Source organism: Alligator sinensis, unplaced genomic scaffold (assembly GCF_000455745.1).
Source record: "Alligator sinensis unplaced genomic scaffold, ASM45574v1 scaffold1802_1, whole genome shotgun sequence".
In the NCBI taxonomy this organism is placed as follows: domain Eukaryota; kingdom Metazoa; phylum Chordata; order Crocodylia; family Alligatoridae; genus Alligator; species Alligator sinensis.
In genome coordinates this window covers 147384-170291 of record NW_005843236.1, presented here as the reverse complement: position 1 = coordinate 170291, position 22908 = coordinate 147384, and the positions used below count along the sequence as shown (strand labels likewise).

Sequence of the window (22908 nt, the reverse complement as noted above, 5' to 3'; positions counted from 1 at the left end):
CTGCTGATCCTCACTGGAAGTAATCACACTAAGGTTTGTAGTTGGGATTTGAAAAGGAGCTCAAGAAATGTAGGCATCAGATTCCAGAATCTGAGGCCTCAGTTCTCCTGAGCTAAAATGCTACCTGTGTGTCTGACTTGTGTGAAAAAGTTACACAATCCTTGAGTCCTCAGTGGAGCAGACTGTCCTTATTGTAACTACTTGGTCTGGGCTGATCGTAGCCCACAAATGAACACAGGTGACCCCAATACCTGTTCTCAGGCACTCCATATTATCTTCAGTGTAAAAAACTGAACTGGTATTAAGAGCCATGGTCACTAGCCCTTTTCGCAAGTACAGATAGTGCTTATGATTCACCAGTCCCATAGAGTAACTTATTAAAACAAAATTATTTTGTGGAATAAAAGGCATTTGCCATTTTTTCTATGAGAAGTTGAAACAAAAACAATGTTTTTTGAGCTAAATACAAAGCTAAAAAAATATGGCAAATGCTGCACAATACCAGTAAAGGATGCAGTTAATTTCTGATAATTTGGTTTCCATGCCCACTCACTGGTTAGGAATTTTCTAATCAAACAGGTTGTGAAAGCTGAAGTAGAAGAATTTTGTTGAAATACATTCGTTTTGACAAAGTGCCTATGAAACACAGGCAACAATCTATCAGAACCCTTCCTAGTTTCATGACAGCTCACCACATGGTCTGTGGAGAAGTCTGGGCTTCAAACACATGACCCTGAGTCAGCTTTGTCAACTGGACAGTTTTATCAACTGGAGGTGAAAATATAGGCCTTCTACAGTCTGTGGTACCGTGGGGCTAGCCCTACCTTATGGGTTGCCCTATATGGGAACTCAGTGTTTCCATGCTCCCTGATACAGTGCCAGGAACCTCAAAACCATGCAGTTCTCAGTGCTTCCAGCTCTCTGCCAAGCATGTGGGACTCCCAATCCTGATTTCTGAGGTTCATGGCTTCCAGGACTTCTAGGCTTCCAGCTCTCACTAGGAATTTGAACACCCTGGGAGCCATGGCTGAGCCAGGGGTCCTGAAGCTTGGGTTTACAGCAGTATCCTAACAACAAGTGACACAAGTCCCAAGTGCAGCCTAAGGAAAGGGTGGGGTGGGGACACAGAGTGGAGGTAGGGGCTTCTCAACTTCCTTCCCACAGCCCCCACTCAATCTGCAGCTTCTCTATAACAGCTCTAGCTCCAGCTCTGGCAGCAATCAGGGCAGAGAAGAGATGGTAGCATGCGGGACAAGAGCTGCTACTGAGGGGGACGCCATCTGTTTTTTTGCCAACAAAGACGGGTGTCTTTTTGGCCACTTGACATGCATATTTGCAGTAAAAAAAGGAGGTGACATTCCTCACAGCAGTAAAGAACCTCTGGCCTCTGCTCTTGCACCATACAGGTGACCAAAGTAAAAGCAAATTGCTCCTCAGGGAAATTAGAGGTTTTAGTTGCCCCATGGTAAATATGAAGGGAAACAGAGCCAAATACCATCTGCAGCCCAAATTTCCCAAAATATCACTAAGCTCTCAGTGATCAACACAGACTGAAACTCATCTAGGGAATGTGTGTATTTGCTTACAAGCTTTTGAAGACTTTTCTGTTATGGAGGTTACTAATGTGGTCATGTAGAAAATTTTGCACAATGGGAGATGCTCAATCTTTCCTTACAACTTGCATTTTCCAGTCTGTTACCTCACCATGTTGGATTAAATCCAAGTCTAATAGTAATTTTGCTAATGGCTTTTGTGGCTAGGAACAGAAAGTACATATAAACCGGTATAAGTGATTGGAAACCGGTTCAAATCTGCAACACAACAGAAGTTCAGTGCACATAAATGTCTTTCAAAATGGCCAGTTTAAGATAAACCTGGATGGATGTAGTATCAGACTTAACTGATTTAGGTTAAATTAGTTTATTGAACTTCTGTCCCAGATTCCCTCCAAGTCCAAGTTAACTCTCAGCCCCAAGCATTCCAGGATGTTTTGCACCTCCCCTGCAAACCTCCCCTTGATGAGTGGGTAGGCTAGCCTTAGCCCAAAGTGTCTGCTTCAGACAACAGGGAGGGCTGCTGTAGCACCCCCTGGCTTCTGGCCTGGGCCACAGCAGGCATGTGGCTGCATTTCCAGAATCAAAAGTGAATGTCCATTCACTTGCTTATTGGTTCAATCTACACAGCTGAGACCCGGGGTGGGCAAAATGCAGCCTGTGGGCCAGATGCAGCCCACCAGGCCATTCTATCTGGTCTTTGGGGCCCCTAAAAAAATTAGAAAATAAATATTTATCTGCCCCTGGCTGCCTGTCATGCAGCCCTTGAAGGCTTGCCAAAACTCAGTAAGCAGCCCTCCGCCCAAAATAATTGCCTGCCCCTGGCTTAGACTAACCTACAACGATTGAATTGATTCAGCTTCAGGCTTTTTGACTGTGTGTATTTAGCCTGTGAGGCCAGGACTTCAGCATGTGATGGTAAAAAAATGTTTCATTTCTATTACAGCCAGAGCACACATCATCTACTGCTTGTTTAACATAAACCAAAATTGAAAGCAGAGAAACTCAGATTTCAGTAATTCTGAGGTATTCCAGTAGCTAAATTTTGCAGTTATTGTAACACCACTTTTGGTGAGGGTGAGAAGATGGTTAAGACACTTGCCATGGAAATAGGAGACACGAGTTATAAGACTCCCTCACCCACTAGAATGTGTTTCTCCCCCTTCCTAACAAGGTCCTTTAATAACCAGGCCATTGCCAAAAGCACTCTCAAGCCCTTCTCTTGAAGAAGGACCACTTAACAGACAGGAGGGGATTATGTGTGGGACCAGGAGGCTAGCAAGATAGAGGGTGTTTGAGTCAATGAGATGGACACCACCCTGGAAGGAAGAAGGCCCTGGGTTCTAGCACTGGCTTCCACTGTCAATGGGGCAGAAACCATCCAACCATTGAATAACCATTAGCCAACAAACATTAAACGCAAGGTATAGAAAAGCCTTGTGGCTTTAAATGGGGGGGTTTAAATCAGGGCTCCCTTTCTTCAAGGGCAGTGTCCCCCTCACTGAGCCAACCAGCTTGTTCTCCTGGTCACACAAATATTCCTTCTTTTCCCAGGGGATTAGCTTCAAAAGGATGGCTTGAGGGTGCATCAGGCAATGGCCAGCCTATGGCCTGGTAGTAAAAGCATGTTGCTTGGAAGTAGGAGATGTAGAGTCCAACTCTTTCTGGGTGAGGGAGGCTTAGGACCCAAGTCTTCCACTGCTTGGCTGAATGTCTGAGTCACAAGGTTATTGGGCTAAAGGATGGTAGAATCCTCCTTCTTCTTCTTCTCCATTTTACTTGTAGAAATTATACATCCTTGGGGAATTCTATTCCATAACAGGTGGAAATAGAATACGGACAATGAGCAAGTGCCAGAACTTGCAGTTTTGAAATTGGATTTAGTAAAATAGGATTTAGTCCTCAGCCCTTCCAGGTCCAGTGTGGATCAGAGCTTGGGTGAGAGTTGGGCATTTTTGAGTGTGCTCAGTAGCCCATGTCTAGGTTCCTAGGGAGAAAAAGCACATATTCTAATATACTGTTACCATGGGATGACACAGGGAATGTAAACCTTGCCTGTCTCTGAAGAATAGAAGTTCTTTCCCCAGCATTGTGACAGCATCAAATGATGAGGTAGCATCACAGTGATCTGGGTTTGATGGACCTGATGGGTTTGTAGGAGGGTTCTGTGGTACCTTGGGCCCTTCTGCCCCAGATTTCCGAGGTCCTGATACAACAAGAAGAAGAAGAGTTTTTACTGTGATGGTGCAAATTTCTGTATATGCTCAGTGCTTCTGGTCATTGGGTGTATTTATGTATTTTGTTTGTTTGGTTATTTTTGAGAGACATTTCTTCCACTGTCTGCTGGAGCCACAGTGCAATGCACAACTCTAATGTCTACAGCACTACTCCATGCAGTTATACGGAGGAGGTGAAATAATTTCTGTGCCGGTATCTGCTGGAGCAGTTCCATTTGCTTTCATAGCAGGGCAGCCACTTAGAGTAGTAATGAATGTGGCAAAGCTCATCATTATTGTCTAGTCACAATATACTTTGTTTGTCTCTAAAATATTTCATTTTATTCTCAGAACAAATAATCAATGTCATCTGCTTTATAATAGGAACAATGCACTATTCTATCTTGAGGTGAATATTCAGAGATTATTCAATACCTGCCTCAGTGCTTTTTGACATAGTGTTTTCTGTACATGGCATGTGCTTGCAGAACACACTTACTAACCTAGCTTCCTTTTGTCATTTAAATCTTATGTACTCCTTCTCTCTTGTTTATGACCCTCACTTGTGCAGTATTGGAATTAGCAACTCTTCGGAGCAGTGGCATTGTCTGCATAACTTTCTAGGAATGGCCCAGATTATTCATGTATATGCTTGAAAATTACAATGACAAATACAAAGTTATATAAATTGCTAAAGGATTTGAATGAGTCTCTAATATGGGCAGCTACATGCACTAAGATGCTTAATAACATAAATATATATATATAATACAATTTCTAAGAGACAGAAATGAGGGCTTGGTGAGACACACAGTTAGAAAGTGGGAAGTCTGCCTGTGCTCACAATTTGGGGGTCATAGAAAATTAACTGCATCAAATATGGTGCTACTCATCTGCCCCTATTAGGTTTCATTGCTCCAGAGAAAAATGAAGCCTTGTAGTAATCTCCTGGTGTACTACATGGGAAATCCATCCCAATTGATATAACTGGAGAAGAAAATTCTTCTACCACATTTACATGGTAAGCTTTTCATCAACAAGATGATAAAAACATGATTTATTGACCAACCTAAGCATAAAATATATGATTTATCAAATTTCAGTATGCACCAGTTGCAGGTTGGAAACTAATTATGATTCTTTTATTGTGTAGTCAGTGATTTTTTGCTAGTGCAGGAAAATGTAATACATACCATACAATTTCTGGATCCCTTTTATATCATCCTTTGGCAGGTGGAATCCAAATGGAGACTGGTATTTGTAGGTGGGATACATCAAAGCAGATGGATCAGTAGAATGTCCGAGCCCCAACGCATGACCAAATTCATGAGCAGCAACAGTGAATAAATTAAATCCTAAATAATACAAAGCAAATATTTCCAGTGCAAACATGGTTTTTCACATCCAAAGTAAGTAATGCAGGTCAGACTCATGGGCCAATATTTATTCAAGCTAAACACACATGGTAAAATTTTCCAAAGTGCTGAAATTACTTAGGAGTGTGACATAGGTTCCTAAGTATCAGTAACAAGGTGGTTTATACAAGCTATACTGAGTTTTGAACTTACCAAGGAGAGACACCAGCAGCTGGGACAAAGGTACTCACCATTTCATCTTGTCACAAACAAGAAAACTGGCAGACTGGAAATTGTCTACAGTACACAGCCTGCCAGAGGTTCATGGCAGGGAAGCTGACCTGCTGTGGGTTGTTGTGTTAACTAGACTTGTGAAGCATCAAGAAAGGTTGTTGTTATTGGGCACCTTCCTGGAAGAGATGGAGGCTTTAAGCCTAGGTTTACAGTGGCTGAAGCCCCATTGAAGATCAGTAGTAACAGGCTGGAAATCTGTCCAGATAACTAAGGGAAATGAGCAGAGGAGAAGTAAGAAGAAAGTGCCTACAAGAAAAGAGATGAGGGAAGCTGTATCATGTCAGGGTTTCCCCTGGTGGCTCTGAAACTGTGCCCCGTTCTGCCCCTGTAGTCCCTTCCCTTCTCGCCCTTCCCACACCTTGATAGAATAATAATAATAGTAAAAGGGAGGCTGCTGACAGACCTTCGCCTGGGTCCCAGTCTAGATGAAACCCCCTACTGGGGTTCCCTGGCACCCTACTGGCCTCTACTGGTCTCAGGCCCCTCTCTGGCCTCTGGTTGACCATGCTCTGCAGGACACCTAAAGCCATAGGGGCAATTGTATGACTCCAATCCTTCCCTATACCATACCCCAAGTCTCATGGATGTTACAGTAACATTGTTCTCTTGCTGGGGCTTCAGTCTCCTCGGCCTTCACCCCTTTATTCTCAGCTAGGCCTTCTAGCTTGGGCCCACTATACTGAACCTAGGTTTGAGGCACCAGCTCTGGGCCCCTGGCTCCTGTCTGCCATGCCCCTGGTCCCTGTCTGGTTGTGTCCCTCTCAGGTGCCAGGTCTCTGACCCTCTCTGGCTCTGTGGCCTCACTCTCTGCTCACTCCAGGCTCAACAGTTGTTTGTGCCTTGATCCTGTTCCTGGCTCAATATTTAAGAATATTGCTCAGGCATGCAATTGGAGTTGCAGCTAGCAAGGGATGTGAAGGGTAACAAGAAGGGTTTCTACAAGTATGTTAGCAACAAAAAGAAAGTCAGGGAAAGTGTGGGTCCCTTACTGAATGGGGAGGCAACCTAGTGACAAATGATGAGAAAAATAACTCAATGCCTTTTTTTGCCTTGGTCTTCACAGGCAAGGTCAGCTCCCACACTACTGCACTTGGCAGCACAGTTTGGGGAGAAGGTGAGCATCCTTCAGTGGTGAAAGAACAGGTTAGGGACTATTTAGAAAAGCTGGACATATACAAGTCCATGGAGCCAGATGCAATACATCCAAGTGTGCTGAGGGAGTTGGCTGATGTGATTGCAGATCCAATCTTTGAAAACTTGTGGTGATTGAGGGAGATACTGGAGGATCCAGGGAACTACAGGCCAGTCCCTGGAAAAATCATGGAGCAGGTCATCAAAGAGTCCATTTCTAAGCACTTAGAGGAGAAGAAGGTGATTAGGAACAGTCAGCATGGACTCCAAAAGGGCAATTCATACCTGACCAACCTAATTGCCTTCTGTGATGAGGTAATTTTCTCAGTAGATGCAGGGAAAGCAGTGGATGTAATATACCTTGACTTCAGCAAGTCTTTTGATATGGTCTCCCACAGCATTCTTGCAAGCAAGCTGAGGAAGTATGGGTTGGATGAATGGACTGTAAGGTGGATAGAACGTGGTCAGTAATCAATGGCTCAATGCCTAGCTGGCAGCTGGTTTCAATATTTTCATTAACAATCTGAAAGATGGGATGGACTGCACCCTCAGCAAGTTTGCGGATGATATCGGAGCAAGTTTGCAGAGTGTAGTAGATATGCTGGAGGGTAGGGCTAGGATTCAGAGTGACTGTGGCAGCGAAGTGCCCCCACAGGCTCTTGAGGGAGAGAAAGGAGGACCCGCAGACCCCAGACCCCGAGAGCAAGCCCCCATAGGGGCATACGTACCTGCTGAAGAGCAGTGGGAGCAGGAGCCGCGTTCGCGGCTGCAGCCGCGTGAACTGCCATTACACCAGCTGTGGCAACAGCTGTTCCCGGCGTGGGGAACAGCTGAGCCAATCTCAGCGGCTGTATCGGCAGCTGCGGGAAAGTTTAAAAATGCCGGCAGAACAGGGAGAGTGGGGGAGCCGGAGAGAGAGAGTACGGGCAGGCTGCTCATGCTGCAAGCTTGGGCATGAAGAGGAGAGGACCCAGCCTGTGGGTCTCAAGCAGGCAGCTTAGAAAAGAGCTGTAAGCCTTCTATGGGAGGCAGAGCAGAAGGCAGACAGAGAGTCAACGCCGAGCCCCCCTCTCAGTCTCCTGAAGCGGCTGACGCTCAGGAGGCAGGGGAGCGCTCTGCTGTTGGTAGGAGAGGGGAGACAGCGGAGGCTCCAAGAGGGAGCTGGAATCAGGGGAATCACCCTGCAGCTCCTCCTAACTCGGAGGAGTATTTCCTGTAAAAGAGGAAAAAGGAGAAATCGCTCCCAGAAGGAGGGAGAATGACTGGGAACCAGAGAACTGGTCTGAGGCTGTCATACGAGGCCTGGAAACATCTTGAACGCATCACCCAGTGGTTGGCGCGTGGATGGGGTGTAGGGGAGGCGGAGCCCCGTGGAACACCGCGTTGGACAACCGTGAGTACCACCGTCAATTGGGAGGCTCCACCCAGGATAAAGATCTCCACTGTAGACCCCTCTTAAGGTATATATTTACATGCAAGTCGTGGCAAGCGAGTTGAGGGGAGGGGCAACACTCTGATAGACCAGGTGGAGCGCGGCGCAGGCTCCACAGTGACCTAGACAAATTGGAGGATTAGGCCAAAAGAAATCTCATGAGATTCAACAAGGACAATTGCAAAGTCCTGCACATAGGACAGAACAATCCCATGTACCAGTACAGGCTGGTTGCTGACTGGCTGCACAGCAGCTCTGCAGAAAAGGACTTGGGGGTTACAGTGGATAATAAGCTGAATATGAGTCAGCAGTGTGCCCTTGTTGCCAAGAAGGCTAAGAGCATATGGGGCTGCATTGGTAGGAGTGTTGCCAGCAGACCCAGTGAAGTAATTATTGCACTCTATACAGCACTGATGAGGCCACATCTGGAGAACTGTGTCCAGTTTTGGGTACCACACTATAAAAAGGATGTGGATACGTTGGAGAGAGTCCAGTGGAGAGCAACAAAAATGGTTTGGGGGCTGGGGCACATGACTTATGAGGAGAGGCTGAGGGAACTGGGCTTATTTAGTTTGGAGAACAGAAGACTGAGAAGGGTTTTGTTAGCAGCCTTTAACTACTCACAGGGTGGTTCCAAAGAGGATGGAGCTATACTATTCTCAGTGGTGGTAGGTGAGAGAACAAGGACCAATAGTCTCAAGTTGCAGCAAGGGAGGTTTAGGCTGGCTACTAGGAAAAAAATTCTCAGTAGGAGGGTAATAAAGCACTGGAACAGGTTACCCAGAGAAGTGGTGGAATCTCCATGCTTGGAGGTTTTTAAGCCCTGGTTTGACAAAGCCTTGGTTGGGATGATGTAGTTGGGGATGGTTCTGCTTTGAGCAGGGGGTTGGACTGGATGACCTCCTGGGGTCCCTTCCAACCCTGATTTTCTATGATTCTATGATTTCATCATCCTCACGGACACCAATGGGACCTCTGTATACCCCTCCTACAGTCCCAACCCAAACTGCTGGTATAACATTAATACAAACACTGAGCCCCTGGCTATAACATAGCCATAAAGGGGAAGCAGGCCTCCGCCTTTTTAAGATGGAAAACCTTTGCTCATCCCTTGTGCTGGCATACCTTCCACCCTGAGCCTCGCTGTTCCTACAGGCACCAAAGCAGTCAGTTTAGTGTCTCTGGGTATCTCTTCTGGGCAGCAGCTCCTAACTGTGTGGCTTGCAGGGCTAGACTACCCTGCCAGCCCAAGCCCCAGGCTTATATCCTGCCAGGGCCCTGCCCCCTTTCTGGTCAACAGACTACTGCAGCGCTGCCTGCAGGTGCTTGCAGCTGCTCTCCCCTGCCTGGCCCGCATTGCTCCCTCACTGGTCTACTTCTCTCTTAGAAGAACAGAGAGGCCCAGGCTCTCTGTTACAGAAGACATCGGGGCTGATGAAAATCGGACTTCAACTGCTTCATGCAAGGTCTCAGGGCCAGAACACAGAGGGGTGGGTGAGTCTGATTTTACCTATCAAATGCCAGGTGCCAGGTTAAGATTCAGGGAGATCAACGGGTGTTATTCTGGAAGAGGGATATTGTTAAAGACAGATGGAGAAGCAAAATGGCACTGACAAGCTTGCAGGCAGAGAACAGTGATTGATTAGTGACAGAGCAGAGGAAAATGAAGTAAGCTCATTGACTGTGAGAGGGCAGCAGAAGGTGTGGGTCAAACATGCACAGTCCTGGGGGTCCTTTTGGAAATTTAACATATGTCTGCCAGTTGCTGAGCACTCTGGCTATGATCCACCAAAGCTCTTTAAGTACCTGATGATTAACATTCATTAAACAAGTGGTGACTATTAACTTCAGTGACTATCTTGGTGTAAGTCTATATACATGTGGCTAAATGAAAGCCTCCTGGGTAAAGATACAGCAGCAAACATACTCACAGTTCATATTAACCATTGTCACAAACTGTGATGGACTAAATTGCATTCTCATTTCCACATTTGTTTGTCAGAAGTAAGATCCTGGAGAAGCTGAGTTACTTTAGATTTGGAAGAATGAAATTTGACTCTTTCAACTTTTATATGTGTTTGTACGTACTTGCTTTGATTTATCCCAAGTTAATACAGTCTCTTGGTTTTTAACCCCAAATGAATATTTATGGTGGATTTTCAACCCTGTCTATTAGCGTGTTGATAAATTATACTGCTATCTACAGGTTCAGAGTCTAACTTAAAATTCAACAAAAATAACTTAATTTTTCCTTTTGTCCTTTTATATCTTAAAATATTCTGATATTCTTTATTTTGTTGTTGGGTTATGCTTGTTTCTAAGCTCTCAGTGAAAAGATGATTTGTTTATCTATGATAAAGAAGGATTTTTCCATACTTCATGTCTTCAACATTTACTGTATGTTGATTTCTATATATGTATGCATACTATATCTTTACTATTTCAACATTCACTACACATTACCATTTGTTCCCATTGTCCACTTCTCTGCATTGTCAAAATGAGTGTCCCCGCCTAATCCTTCACCAGGTGCAAAAGCATGTGCCAGAGTCCCACGTGGACCATCAAATGGGTAGGAGTCACCATGATCTAGCAAACAGTAAAAGAGCATAGTAGGAAAATCACAGTGATTTCGTAAATGAATAATTTACTAATGAGGAAGCAAAGCCCTCCCATTTTTCTGAAAACGAAACTGCAACCCCATTCGTATGACGCCAATCAAAGAGGCAGTAATGACATAGTTCTTTTTTACAAGCATTGGTCTGAATAAGGGCAAGAGAACATCCCCAGGAAAGGGAGTATTTATCTGCTTCCAGCAGGGGGATGAACAACAATTTAGAGAGGCCCCAGATATCCATTCTACTGCAGGTGTTATGTTCATATAGTACACTGTGAGATAGAGGTAAAATGGCATTACAGAATAACTAATTTAGGTTCTAGTTCTACCATGAAAAAAAGTATACATTTCAATCAAATAACTAATGATTTTCAAAGTTTTACCCATTTTATCTTAGGGGGCAAAAGTGCTTGATCTTCAACAAGAACAATGGGACATCTTTGATGTTCACCATAATGGCTGTGGGTTGAATAGTTACCTCCAGTTTCAAATGATATCATAATATCCGCTTCTCCTGTGTTTGCTCTCACAAAGTTCAAAGGGGCAGCATTACTCCATGCTTTTAACCCCATCTCTACTGCCTTATCCACCTCTGCATGACTCAAACTGGACGTGTATTTGGATACTCTATAAGAATAATAAATACATTAGTGCAGCTCCTTAGCTCCAGACAATCCTCCTGAAAGAGACAGTCAAGAATATTTAGCATTATTTTAGAAGGGTGGAAAATCCTAACATGAGTTCATGCATTTGTCTTTAGTACAATATGTTCTGAATTTTTTATCAATATACTATGTTTTGAGTTTAATTAACTGAGAGGAATATTAGCTTCCTGGTGTGCCTCAGGGTGATATTCTATTTCCATTTGATTGTTGATGTGGCCACGTGGCCTAATGACCTAGATGACCATATGGCAATAGAATCTCGACCACCAAATGGTAATAGAATGTCACCCTTTAGTATCCAAAATAAAATGTTTTATGGTTGATTTCTGTGCCCAGTTTCTAGTATTACTTTTTGACTTACAGAATAGTAAAAAAAATGTTTTACTTTTTGCTGGGAGCCCCCCCTCCCCTAACCTCTTCCCCCCCCCCCACCCCCTTCCCCCCCCCCCAAAAAAAAACCCCCAACTTAAGTACACTTTTTTGCACAAAGGTGAAGGAAAATTGTCCTGGATACAGTCTTTACAGAACAGTCATGTTTTGTGCATGGTGCAGGTTGAGGAGAAAGGAATAAAATGAATTTTGACAATGGAATAAAATCAATTTTGAACTGGATAGGAATTTGCTAAGTTTTTACTGTAGCCTGATGTTTCACTGCCCCCTATGGGATGACAGTGCATCCTTCATGTCCAACCTGGCAGTCATATGTATCAGTGGAGGAATTGTCTAGAAGAATCATTTATATGGCCAAATTCCCTCCCCCTCTCCCAAGCTGAAAACAAAGGAAGTAAAATGTTTTCAAGCAAACAGAGAGAAGGGAAAATCATGTATGTGGGGAAAATGTGGGGACTTTCTAATTTTTTGCTATGTTCTTACTGAATTCTACAAGTCAAATTTCACTTAAAAATAAAAAAAAATGCTGGGTACAATTCTCCTGTCACTAACACAAGTCTAACATCAGCAGTAGTTTAAAAATAGTATGAGGAGAATAAGTTTCTTTGAATTTTCCTCTTTTTATGTTTTAAAAGACAGACTCTTCACTGTGTAAGTCTACAGCTACTTCTCTGTGGGTGCATCTACACCAGACGCTTACTGCACAGTAGCTTAATAACACTGCACAGTAGCATGCTGATCAAAACCCATGCTAATATACCACTTCACAGTGTTACTGAGCTACTGCACAGTAAACATCACAAAATAACTGTGTGCTGACACTACTGTGCAGTAAATGTAGTTACTGCACATCTAGTTATGACTTCATTAGGCAAGTACTAAACTGAATGCTCAGTAACTACTGCACATTAATGAACGTGTAGACATGCCCTGTTTGCCCATCCTTAGTGTGTATCAATAGCAGACAAAATATAACCCCAGCCACTGCAAACTTATGGCTTCTCCTTGCAAATCGTCTCAGTGAGCGATGAGCAGTGGTGAGCAGCTGAGACAATTTTAATATGAACCTTCTTGCCATGGGTAATTTATTTTTTCTTTGATAAGCACAAATGCAATTATATACAAAATTCTGTTCTGCAGTAAGCCTGAATAGATGGACAAAAAGTTGTGAAACATGCAGGAGAAAGTTGCATAACATTAACTCCACTGTTTTGTTTATTGTTTATACTGCTGTTTTTATGATCCTGCCCATATATCAATATAGCATAGGATCTTAATGTTCTGGCTCAGTACTGCAGCATTCTAGATTCATTTCCCTTTGTGAATGAAGGCTGAGAGAGATATTCAGCTTGTTGAATTTTTAAACATATATCTATCTATCTATCTATAGATATATATATATATGAAAAGATAGGGAGCCAGATTTGATCAAATTATATTTATTTCAAATGATATACACCAATATTTTTATTTCACATTTTCTGTTATTATTAGTATTGTATATCACTGTATTCTATTTATTATAAGTATAGAGTGCCCTGGGATCATGAATCAGGATCAAAGCCCACCAGGCACTGGACAAATGTAAAAGTCTGTTCATTGATGGGTGGACCATAATGGTGGGACCTGTCCTAAAAGAAAGCCAACTAAGGGTCACCTTCTTTAAAGAATCCATTTGATATTCTCTGCAATCCTTAAATCTAATTAATCTTTTTTACTGCTTGTGGGAGATGTAATTGAGTTCACTTTGGCACTAGTGGGACTGTTGTAGTATGTGGTTGCTGGCACCTACTGGTAATATCTTGTAATAGCAGCCAGGCCGGTGGGGGTGTAAAAAACTTGTCATGGATAGGTTATGTCAGAACTGTTGTAGAAAAAAAAATCTATAGAAAGCCATGGCTGCATCTACATGAGATGCTGTCTACGCAGTTGTTACTGCACAGTAACCAGAGTTACTGAACAGCTGCGCTGAGAAACAGCTTTTTTGTGATGCTGACTGTGCAGTAGCTTGGGACTACTGCGGAGTAGCGTTGCATCGTGCTTCCTGCCACGTGATGCTACTGCGCAGTCAGTGTCTTATGCAGACTCAACCAGTGTATAATAAAATTGTCTCATTTTGTGGACTGAGGCTGTAAATTTTATTTCCTTTTGATTTTATAAAGCAAAAACAAGTGAAAACAATGTTAAAAATCCTGCAATGGGTTTGCATGGTGCATATTTATTATACGTTCTTCCTGTGATTTCTTTGATACCCTGTGCATTCATAGAAAAAATGCTATTGAGTTCATTACAAATTTTGTTTGCAGAATACATGAGACAAAAGATGCAAAGTACAAAAAGGAACATTTCAGAATTTTTTAAATACCTTTAAAAAACCCACCAAAATAAAAGCCCAATCAGAAAGACTCAAACACATTACCTGTAGGTCAATGTATTTTTTTTCCATTTGGGCTCGCCTGGAAACAGGCGGTAGTTTGCCATATCAGGGACACCACAGCGTGGCCTCTTCATTACACTTATAGTGTTATAGTCCAAGTTCCCAGTAGCCTGAAGACCAAAGAATGCTTGCATTTCTCTAATTTTCCTTGTTATGGAACTGCCACCTGTTGCCATCTCCCCAACCTGGTGTTTTCCTTTCTGCATATAATACTTGTCAAGATATTCCTAAGAGTGAGAAGAGTGAGTCAACTACTGCTCTGTGTAACACTCATTCTACATCTATTGATGATATTATCATACTATAACAATTAAGTCTGATAACTGCAATGCTGATTTATAAACGAAATGCATATTTTAGGCAGGACTCATACTGGGATGGCAAGAAGACATGGCAGCCCCACTGTAGAAGTATTAGCACAAGGAACCTTGAAATCAAGCCATAGATTACAAGTAGCTGTACGTTTATCAGTGAGCTCATCTTGTCCGATCAGATTCCTTAATATAGAGGCTTTTCTTGGATATACGTTAACTTGCCTATTTCATTATTTCTTTCAGATCACTTAGGGTGTAGGAATTAGGGCTGTGTGAAATTTTGCTGGCTGTTTCGTTTAGACAAGGTTTTGACTTGTTTTGAGCTTGAAACAGCAAAACTGAAACGAAATGAAAGGCTTTGAAAGAGCCTCAAACCAAAACAAGGACAGTCAAAATGTTTTGAAAGTTTTGAAACATTTCAAATTTTGCAGCTGGGCTTGCTTGCAGCTAAAGAGAAACTAAGGAGAGGGAGGGGGAAGAGGGGGAAGGACTGCTCTGATACTGACATGTGTATCTGGCCAGTGACTGTGATCCTTCCCTGAGGTCCCTTCCAATCCCAGTGCTCTGGGGGAAGGACGGAAAAACAGCACAAAAAGCCTTGCTTGAACTGAGCTTTCTCTGTGCCTTCACACTTACAAGTATACAAGTTTTGCTCTGAAAGGTTTGAGGTGCAGATTCCCAGAAACCCCTGCACCTATCTCCTTGAAACTTGGCAGGCTTCATGGCCTCAGCAGGGGCTACCATCCCGGCAGGTTTCACCCCACTGTGCCTTAACACACACACACACACACACACACACACACACACACACACACACACAGTCACACGTCATGAGTTTTGCTTGTCAGCAGCTTGAGGTGCGGTTTCCCAGAAACCCCTGCACCTATCTCCTTGAAAGCTGTCAGGTTTCATGGCCTCAGCAGGGGCTACCATCCCTGCAGTTTTCAACCCACTTTGCCTTAACACACACACATAACACGAGTTTTGCTTTCAAGACTTTGAGGTGAAGTTTCCAAGAAACCCCTGCACCAAATCAGGCAAGAAATGACAAAGTTATAGGCAGTTTCATGCTTCCCCATTATAGCCTATGGGTGAAATGTCAAAACAGCATTGAGACAGTGAAACAGTTTTGACAAAACGAAACTGAACAGTGCTTTTGAGACAGAAGGAAACTCGAAACGAAACACTGTCCCGTTGAAAAGACAAAACAGAAGTCGAAACTAAACTGTGCTGTTTTGCACAGCCCTAGTAGGAATGATCTGTTTTGGGACAGCCATAGAAGTGACTGGCTCCATCTCCCTTTCAGGATGTTTCAGAATCATAGGTTGCTTTGAGCAGTGCAATATGTTAGAGCAGTTTCTGAAAAATTGAAACCTTCCATGGAAATGTTTCCATTTGATTTTTTTCCCCAACTTTCATTGGGAAAATCTAAGCAAAATATTTTGTTCTGGGTTGAACTGACACATTCTGGTTTGCCTTAATACTTCTGTTTCATTTTGGTTTGTTCTGCATTAGTCTCTGTTTGCCTTGGTGACTGTGGTGGCTCCTGGGAGTTGTAAGTGTATGCCTCATGCCCCGATTTTCCTTCACAGATTGGACTTTTTGGATGGATGAGTCACTGATATCTGATGCAGTACATAATGGAAGTCTCACGGCTAGAAGGGAATTATGTGCCATGTACTTCAACCAGTGATGGATCCTAGCCGAAAAAGAATATGGGAATATAAAACATTCAAATTACTTTCTCCAGGAAAGACTCCCCAGGATCTTGACTGCAGAGGTCCTTCGGGGCTGGATCCAGACTGGAGAGCTGTACTGGGACAGATCTGGACCCAATGGTGTCAGGGAGCCACAGCAAATTAATGCAGCTGTTGCTCTTTCCCATTGTCAATAGGCATCCCTGACAGGGCTTTGTATCCCAGATTTTAGCAGTAAGCCCTGCACCTGCTTGCCCTGCCCTCTAATTTCCAGTTCCTCTAGGAGTGCCATAGGCTGTATATTTAACACTCCTGATTTCCATGTAACTAAACAAATTATTCTGTTCAATGAAAAATATTGATTTTGGAGGGGGATCAATTCAGCATGAAATCAATCTTGAAATATTGGAAGTTTTGAGAGAGAGGAATTGCAGTTTTCACCAGACCTATTTCACCAGCCTTGGCTTGTTACAAAGCAGAACAATCAGTAAAACTGAAGTAACCTATGAGAAATTTATAAAAAGCTCAAAGACACAAAACTATTTTGCATAATGATTTAGTTATGTCATTTCTATGATTCTGTAATTAGCAATGTACTGTAATTATTGAGATTATCATTGACACTAGACCAAGATTGAAGAAATCATTGAGCAGCTATAATTTCTTTTTGCCTGAATTTGAGTTTCATAAATTTTAGTCACCTATTGTGTATTGTCTCTCTTTTCTATGCTTGGGTTGGACCCAAACAATATTTTATCAAAATTAAGGCGAATCAAAATTAGTGTTAATCAAACTACTAATCAAAATGAGTATTCATATGCACATGGAACCATGTCCTGCTTTCCTTATTTACATAATTTTATTCTAAAGCAAGTCGGATTTGGTTCAGAAGGGGAAGTGTAAACTATAATTTAGCTCCTAGTCCACCAAGTAATTACTGTTTCAGGTAATTACTATTCAGCCTTTATTTTTCCTGTAAACAAAATTGTTTGAAGGTGTGGTAGTGGATGTCTGTACAAGTATATGATCTAGAAGAGGATAAAGATCATGGAAAAAAATTGCAGGTGACCAGTAAAATAAAAGCTACTGCAAACAGCAGTAAATACATATTTGAAAAAGGAGGTTAGATAATCACCTAGCTGGGGTCATTTGATCCCAGCATTCATTCCTGCCCATGGCAGGGGGTTGGACTTGATGATCTGCTCAGGTCCCTTCCAAGCCTAACAACTATGAAACTATGAAACACATAGAAAACAGCAAAATTAGACTTCATTTGAAATATGTGAGCTAACATATCATGATGAGACAACTAGATGAGGCAAAATATTAGTACACGTACAATGGGGAACAGTCTTGCAGGAAGATGGATTGATACGCCTTTTCCATGCATCTATAAGACTTTCCCCATATTATTTTTGTGTGGTATGGAAATAAAGAGAACTTGAATTCCACTTCCCATTCTGCTACTATTGCTATTACTTCTACATGTGTTGGGAAAGTCATTTCACTTTTCTTTGTCATGATTATTTAGACTTGAAGCTCTATGGGGCAAAGAAAATTCTTTCCTCATAAATAGCCTCTACAGAGCTTAGCACAATAGGACACTGATCTCAGTTGGAGCTGATAGATACTACTATTATACTGATAATAAATATATTCACATATAACAAAAGTGAGAGTTTTGAATTTGACTTTATTTCACATTGGAGATATATATCATAAACATGACATCTATTTAAAATACATTACATTTGCTTTCTTTATCTTTAATTAATTTGGAATATTTGTTAATATCCATTTACAAGAATATTTTGATATGAAATTAAACATGCCAAGGGGTCCAATATATACCTAATAGAATTTGGAAACTACATGCTGTATGGCAAACTTATTCAAGCTAGTTTTCAAAACATAGCTTTGCTTTTAAAGCTGTGTGAGCAGTAGTATGCTCTTATTCTGCATATTAACCCTAGAAGAACTTATACTTTACACTGTGGTTATGTTGCTATTATTCCATTGATTTAACTAGAGTTACTCCACTTTACAATCATATAAATGAAAGACTAGTAGGGTCCGATATATCAAGTTATATTCATAGTCAGTGACTCATGTTTCCTTGCAAATCAGCATTGATGTGTTAGCATGAAGAAAACAGATTCTTAAGTTATTTCCAATATCATACATTGTAAGTTGCTAGGAGACAGATTTTTTCCCCCCAGCTATCCTGCTATATATCTTCTGTTCTCTAAACATTGTGATGATCAATACTTATTTTGGACAAAATTCTTCTCTCAGGTATACAGATGCAATGTGGGGTATAGGGTGTGAGATTTATCCAAACCCAAATTTGGTTGTGACTGCTGAATAATTCAAAAAAGAAACTATAGAGAAATATTTTCTTTCAAAGGATTTTAGAACTCTTTGGCATTTATACACATACTTTTTTCCCCACGATGTGCTGGAGATCCACTGCTCCGCACATGAGCTGAGGGGAACTGTGCTGCGCTGCATGCAGTTGTATAAGCAACAATATGTGCATCAATGCACAGAAAATGGTGGCAGTGCGCTTTTGAGCTAAAGCACCTCTGAAGTGTTTTAGTTCAAAAGAGTGTGGTCACCTTTTTCCAAGTGGATGTAGAACCAGTGGGCACATCTACATATGCTTTATCGTGCTATTGCTACTGCACATTAAGTATCTCTAATATGAGGTGCTAACTAAATGCATAGTAGCCAGTGCTATTGTGCAGTAGCAAAGGCACATCATCTTTTCGTGATGCTTAATGTGCAGTAGACTATTTCTACTGTGCATTAGTGCATTAGCATGGCTTTTGCAGTGATGAGCTAATGCACAGTGGAATTAGTCCACTGCACATTAAGCATCTTGTGTAGATACACCCACTGGGAGGCATGGTGGAGAATATGGTAGTGGCATAACTATTTTTTTTTTTGCTTTCCTTGGTTGGGAGAGACAGAGCACTTGATTGTCTTTCTGAGAAGGCTGACTGTGCTAGGTAAGCAGAGGTGACTGTATAAGGTGAAAGAAGGCTTGCATACCCAAGCTACAATGCAAAATAATAACAAAAAGCTAACATCAAATAATTACTTGTAACTATAGGTAAACCCATAAAAATCTAGTAAGAAAAAATAAGTACATAAGAATCACTCAGTTACTAAAGACACCATATACAATGAATTATGGTAGTATAGTGTCCAAGTACAGCTAGCTGCCTGGGAGATGATAACAAATGATGGGATTTCCCCCTACTTCTTTCTATCTATATAATTTTACTAACATCATCTTCCATCCACAATGAGTGCAGGTTTTACTAACCTGTGCAATATGAAAATCTCTCCAGTTGGATGTCTTCAGCAATGCATACATTGCTGGGGCTGCTGCAGAACATTTCATAACTGTTATCAGAAGTAAAGAAGGACAAAAGACATGAAGTATCTCCATTTCTTTCAAAATGCAAAAGATGGTTTGATAAGACTAGTCAGTGACCCCGAGTTTCTTTTATAGACTCATTCAGGGCCATGTACTGAGAGCCAAGATGATTCATGTCTCAAAAGATAATTATACAGCTGCTTTTTTAATGAAAGGGTAACACACTGGTACTTAGACATTAAGAAAAAAGTTTAATTCTGACTTAAAGTCTAACTTAATTCTTCATTCTTAACTTAAATTTAACACTAACTTAAAGAAGTCACAAGAAAACAACCTTTACAAATGCAAATGAAACTTATTAACTTAATGGTACCTCTTCTTGGATATATATTCTACTCTTTAAAAAAACAGACTTTGTCACTTGCTTTGAATGCTCCACCTGACACCCAGAATTTTTTAGCCTATGAGGTTGCACTTTGCCAGGCAACATTTTAGAAGAGGCATCTGCACATGTTGTAACTAGTTGATGGAGAATGGACATTAGCAGTAGTATTTTAGGGCAGGATTCTATTCCACCTTTTATGTATCCAAGTGGATGTAGGTGACTAAGCGAGAAACTATTCCACCCTGTTCAAGTCCTGAAAACGCATTAGTGAATCTACTTGTATCACTGTCACCTTATCTTTAAGACTGAATCACAGAAAAGCACAGAGGACAGAAGGAGGAAGACCCGCTCATCTTTTGTATTATCTGCTTTTCAGTCACTCAAGCAAGGTGAAATTAAAATCTCACATAAGGTTCCTAAGTACACTTATCTGTCTAATATGTGAAGTAGAATCAGACCCTTAGTATCTCATGATCTTAGCAAACACAGCAGACACATCAGTTACTTACATATTAATACAATTTAGTTTTTACTTTCTCCTTCACCTCAAATTGGAACATCTGGTGCATATATTTCTGTGAAAGACCCTGGGATCTCTTCTGATATGAAGTCTTGTTTCCCAATTAATCTCTTCAGCCTGACTAGATGATTGCTGATTGTTGATTGTTGTGGGATTGTTGACTGCTGTGTGATTGCTGCCTGGTCCTGACAGAAGCCCAACAAAGGGGCTGAGTCAGCCCAGGCCCAGAAGGGTATAAAAGGAGACTCCCTAGGTGACCAGGAAGCCCAGCAAACAAGGACTGCAAACAGGGGAAGCAGTTTGCAGGCAAATCCCAAGTCAGTTCGCGGGTAATAGCATAGCCTGTTACCACACAATCACTCTCAGCCATTGCAGTGACTCATCATACTCGCAGGTGGTATCAGTGATATCTCAGTGGCACCACTGAGACCTCTACCCAGGCTGTAGACCTCCACCCTGTGGCTCCAGACTGTGAGGGCTGCCTGGTGTGGCTGCTGGCAAGTCGACATGGGGGCACCCCCTCTTGTGGGGTGTGTTCCCTTGTGGAGTCTCTGGAGGGTTGGGTTGAGGAGCTTGAGGAGGAGATTTGTCAGCTGCATGCTATCAAGGCACACGATGAGTTCAATGATGGCTACTGCCAGACGCTTCTCCAGAAGAAGGAAGAAGAGAAAGAGACAGAGATGGTGGCCAGCATGATAGCTAACCAAGAAGACCCACCCGGAGTGACCTGAAAGACAGTCACCTCACACTCCAGGTAATGCAGGGCCAGGGCTGCTTTTCCCTTGGCACTGCACAACAGGTATACTCCCCTCCCCACCCATGAGGAAGCCCCAATGGTGACCCCTGAAGAGGAGGAAGGTAAGCAGCTTGATGCCACCCCTAAGAGGAGGCACAAGGTGGTGGTGGTCAGGGACTCTCTCCTGCAGGGCTCTGTGGGGCCCATCTGCTGTCCAGCTCCCCTAGCCCATGAGGTCTGCTGCCTCCCAGGGGCTTGTATCTGAGATGTAGCAGGGACGATCCACAAGTTTGTCCATCCCTCTGACTACTATCCCATGCTCCTCATCCATGTGGGAACTAATGACACGGCCAGGAGTAATCCAGACCAGGTCTGGAGCAACTACAGGGCTCTAGGGGCTGGGTGCAAGGGTTTGGGGGTGCAAATAGTCTTTTCTTCTGTGCTTCCTGTTGCAGGTTGCGGTCTCAGAAGGGAAGGATGCATCGAGGAAGTGAACGGGTGACTTCAATGCTGGTGCCACCAAAAAGGCTTTGGATTCCTTGACCATGGTGTGCACTTCAGGGAGAGAGGACTCCTGGGAAGGGAAGGCATCCACCTCACGAGGAAAAGTAAGTCCCTGTTCATGGCCAGGATGCCTGATCTTCTGGACAGGGTTTTAAACCTAAATTCACCATCCAGCTCAAGGTGGCAAAAGCCTGCAGCAAGGCAGCAGGCCTGGACTTCAGGAGGGCAGATTTCAATGAGGTAAGAAGAATAGTTGGGGAAGTACTGAGGTCCTGGAGGGGAGGGGAGTCGGGTGTCCAAGAAGAGTGGTTGTTCCTTAAGGAGACGATCCTCCAAGCCCAAAGGGAGGTAATCTCAACAAGGATCAAAGGGGCAAGAGGGTGCAAAAGCCCCCATGGCTCACCAAAAGCGTACAGGAACGTCTCCTAGCTAAAAGGGAGGTGTACACCCAATGGAAGGGAGGGGCTATCACCAGGGAGGACTATACCTCGTTTGCTCGGGGCTGCAGGGGAGCGGTCAGGAAGACCAAGGCAGAGATAGAACTGGCACTAACAACCCAGATCAAGGACAACAAGAAGTCCTTTTTTAAATATATAGGGGGCAAAAAGAAGGTACCGGGTAATGTGGGGCCTCTGCAAGACACGCTAGGAAATCTGGTTGTCACACCAGACGACAAGGCTAACCTATTTAATGATTTCTTTGCCTCCATTTTCCTGAGCAGGGACAAGATCAGCCCATCCACTGGGACCCCCTCAGGCCCTGGGGGAGGCGCACCCAGGCCTAGGGTCAGTGAGGACCTAGTCAGGGAACTTCTTGAGGGACTGGATGTATTTAAATGAGCTGGTCCTGACGACCTCCACCCCAGAGTGCTGAGAGAATTAGCAGAGGTCATTGCAGGACCCCTGGCACGGCTTTACGAGCACTCATGGTGCTCTGGTATGGTGCCAGAGGACTGGAAAAGGGCCAATATGGTTCCCATTTTCAAAAAAGGGAGGAAAGAGAACCCAGGAAACTATAGGCCAGTTAGTCTTACCTCGATCCTGGGTAAGCTTTTTAAGAGAATTATCCTGGCTCATGTCCACAATGGGCCAGCAGGGGAGGTTATGCTTAGGGGCAACCAACATGGGTTCATTAGAGGCAGGTCCTGTCAGACCAACCTGGTGGCCTTCTATGACCAGGTCACAAAATCCTTAGACGCAGGGGTAGCAGTGGACGTAGTCTTTCTGGACTTCAGGAAGGCCTTCGACACTGTCTCTCACCCCATTCTCATTAAAAAA

General features: G+C 42.9%; 1 protein-coding gene across 1 annotated transcript in view; it reads right to left on the bottom strand.

Moving 5' to 3' along the window:
- Positions 1 to 19558, bottom strand: part of LOC102387406 (matrix metalloproteinase-20-like) — a 31440-nt gene extending 11882 nt beyond the window's left edge. Inside the window, exons 1-6 of the mRNA XM_006038056.1 lie at positions 19433 to 19558; positions 14073 to 14317; positions 11077 to 11225; positions 10445 to 10570; positions 4963 to 5124; positions 3609 to 3759 (exon numbers count right to left, since the gene is read on the bottom strand). Coding sequence (XP_006038118.1) covers positions 3609 to 3759; positions 4963 to 5124; positions 10445 to 10570; positions 11077 to 11225; positions 14073 to 14317; positions 19433 to 19558 — 959 coding nt within the window. The remainder of the gene's footprint in view (positions 1 to 3608; positions 3760 to 4962; positions 5125 to 10444; positions 10571 to 11076; positions 11226 to 14072; positions 14318 to 19432) is intronic.
- Between the last annotated feature and the right edge of the window lie 3350 nt (positions 19559 to 22908).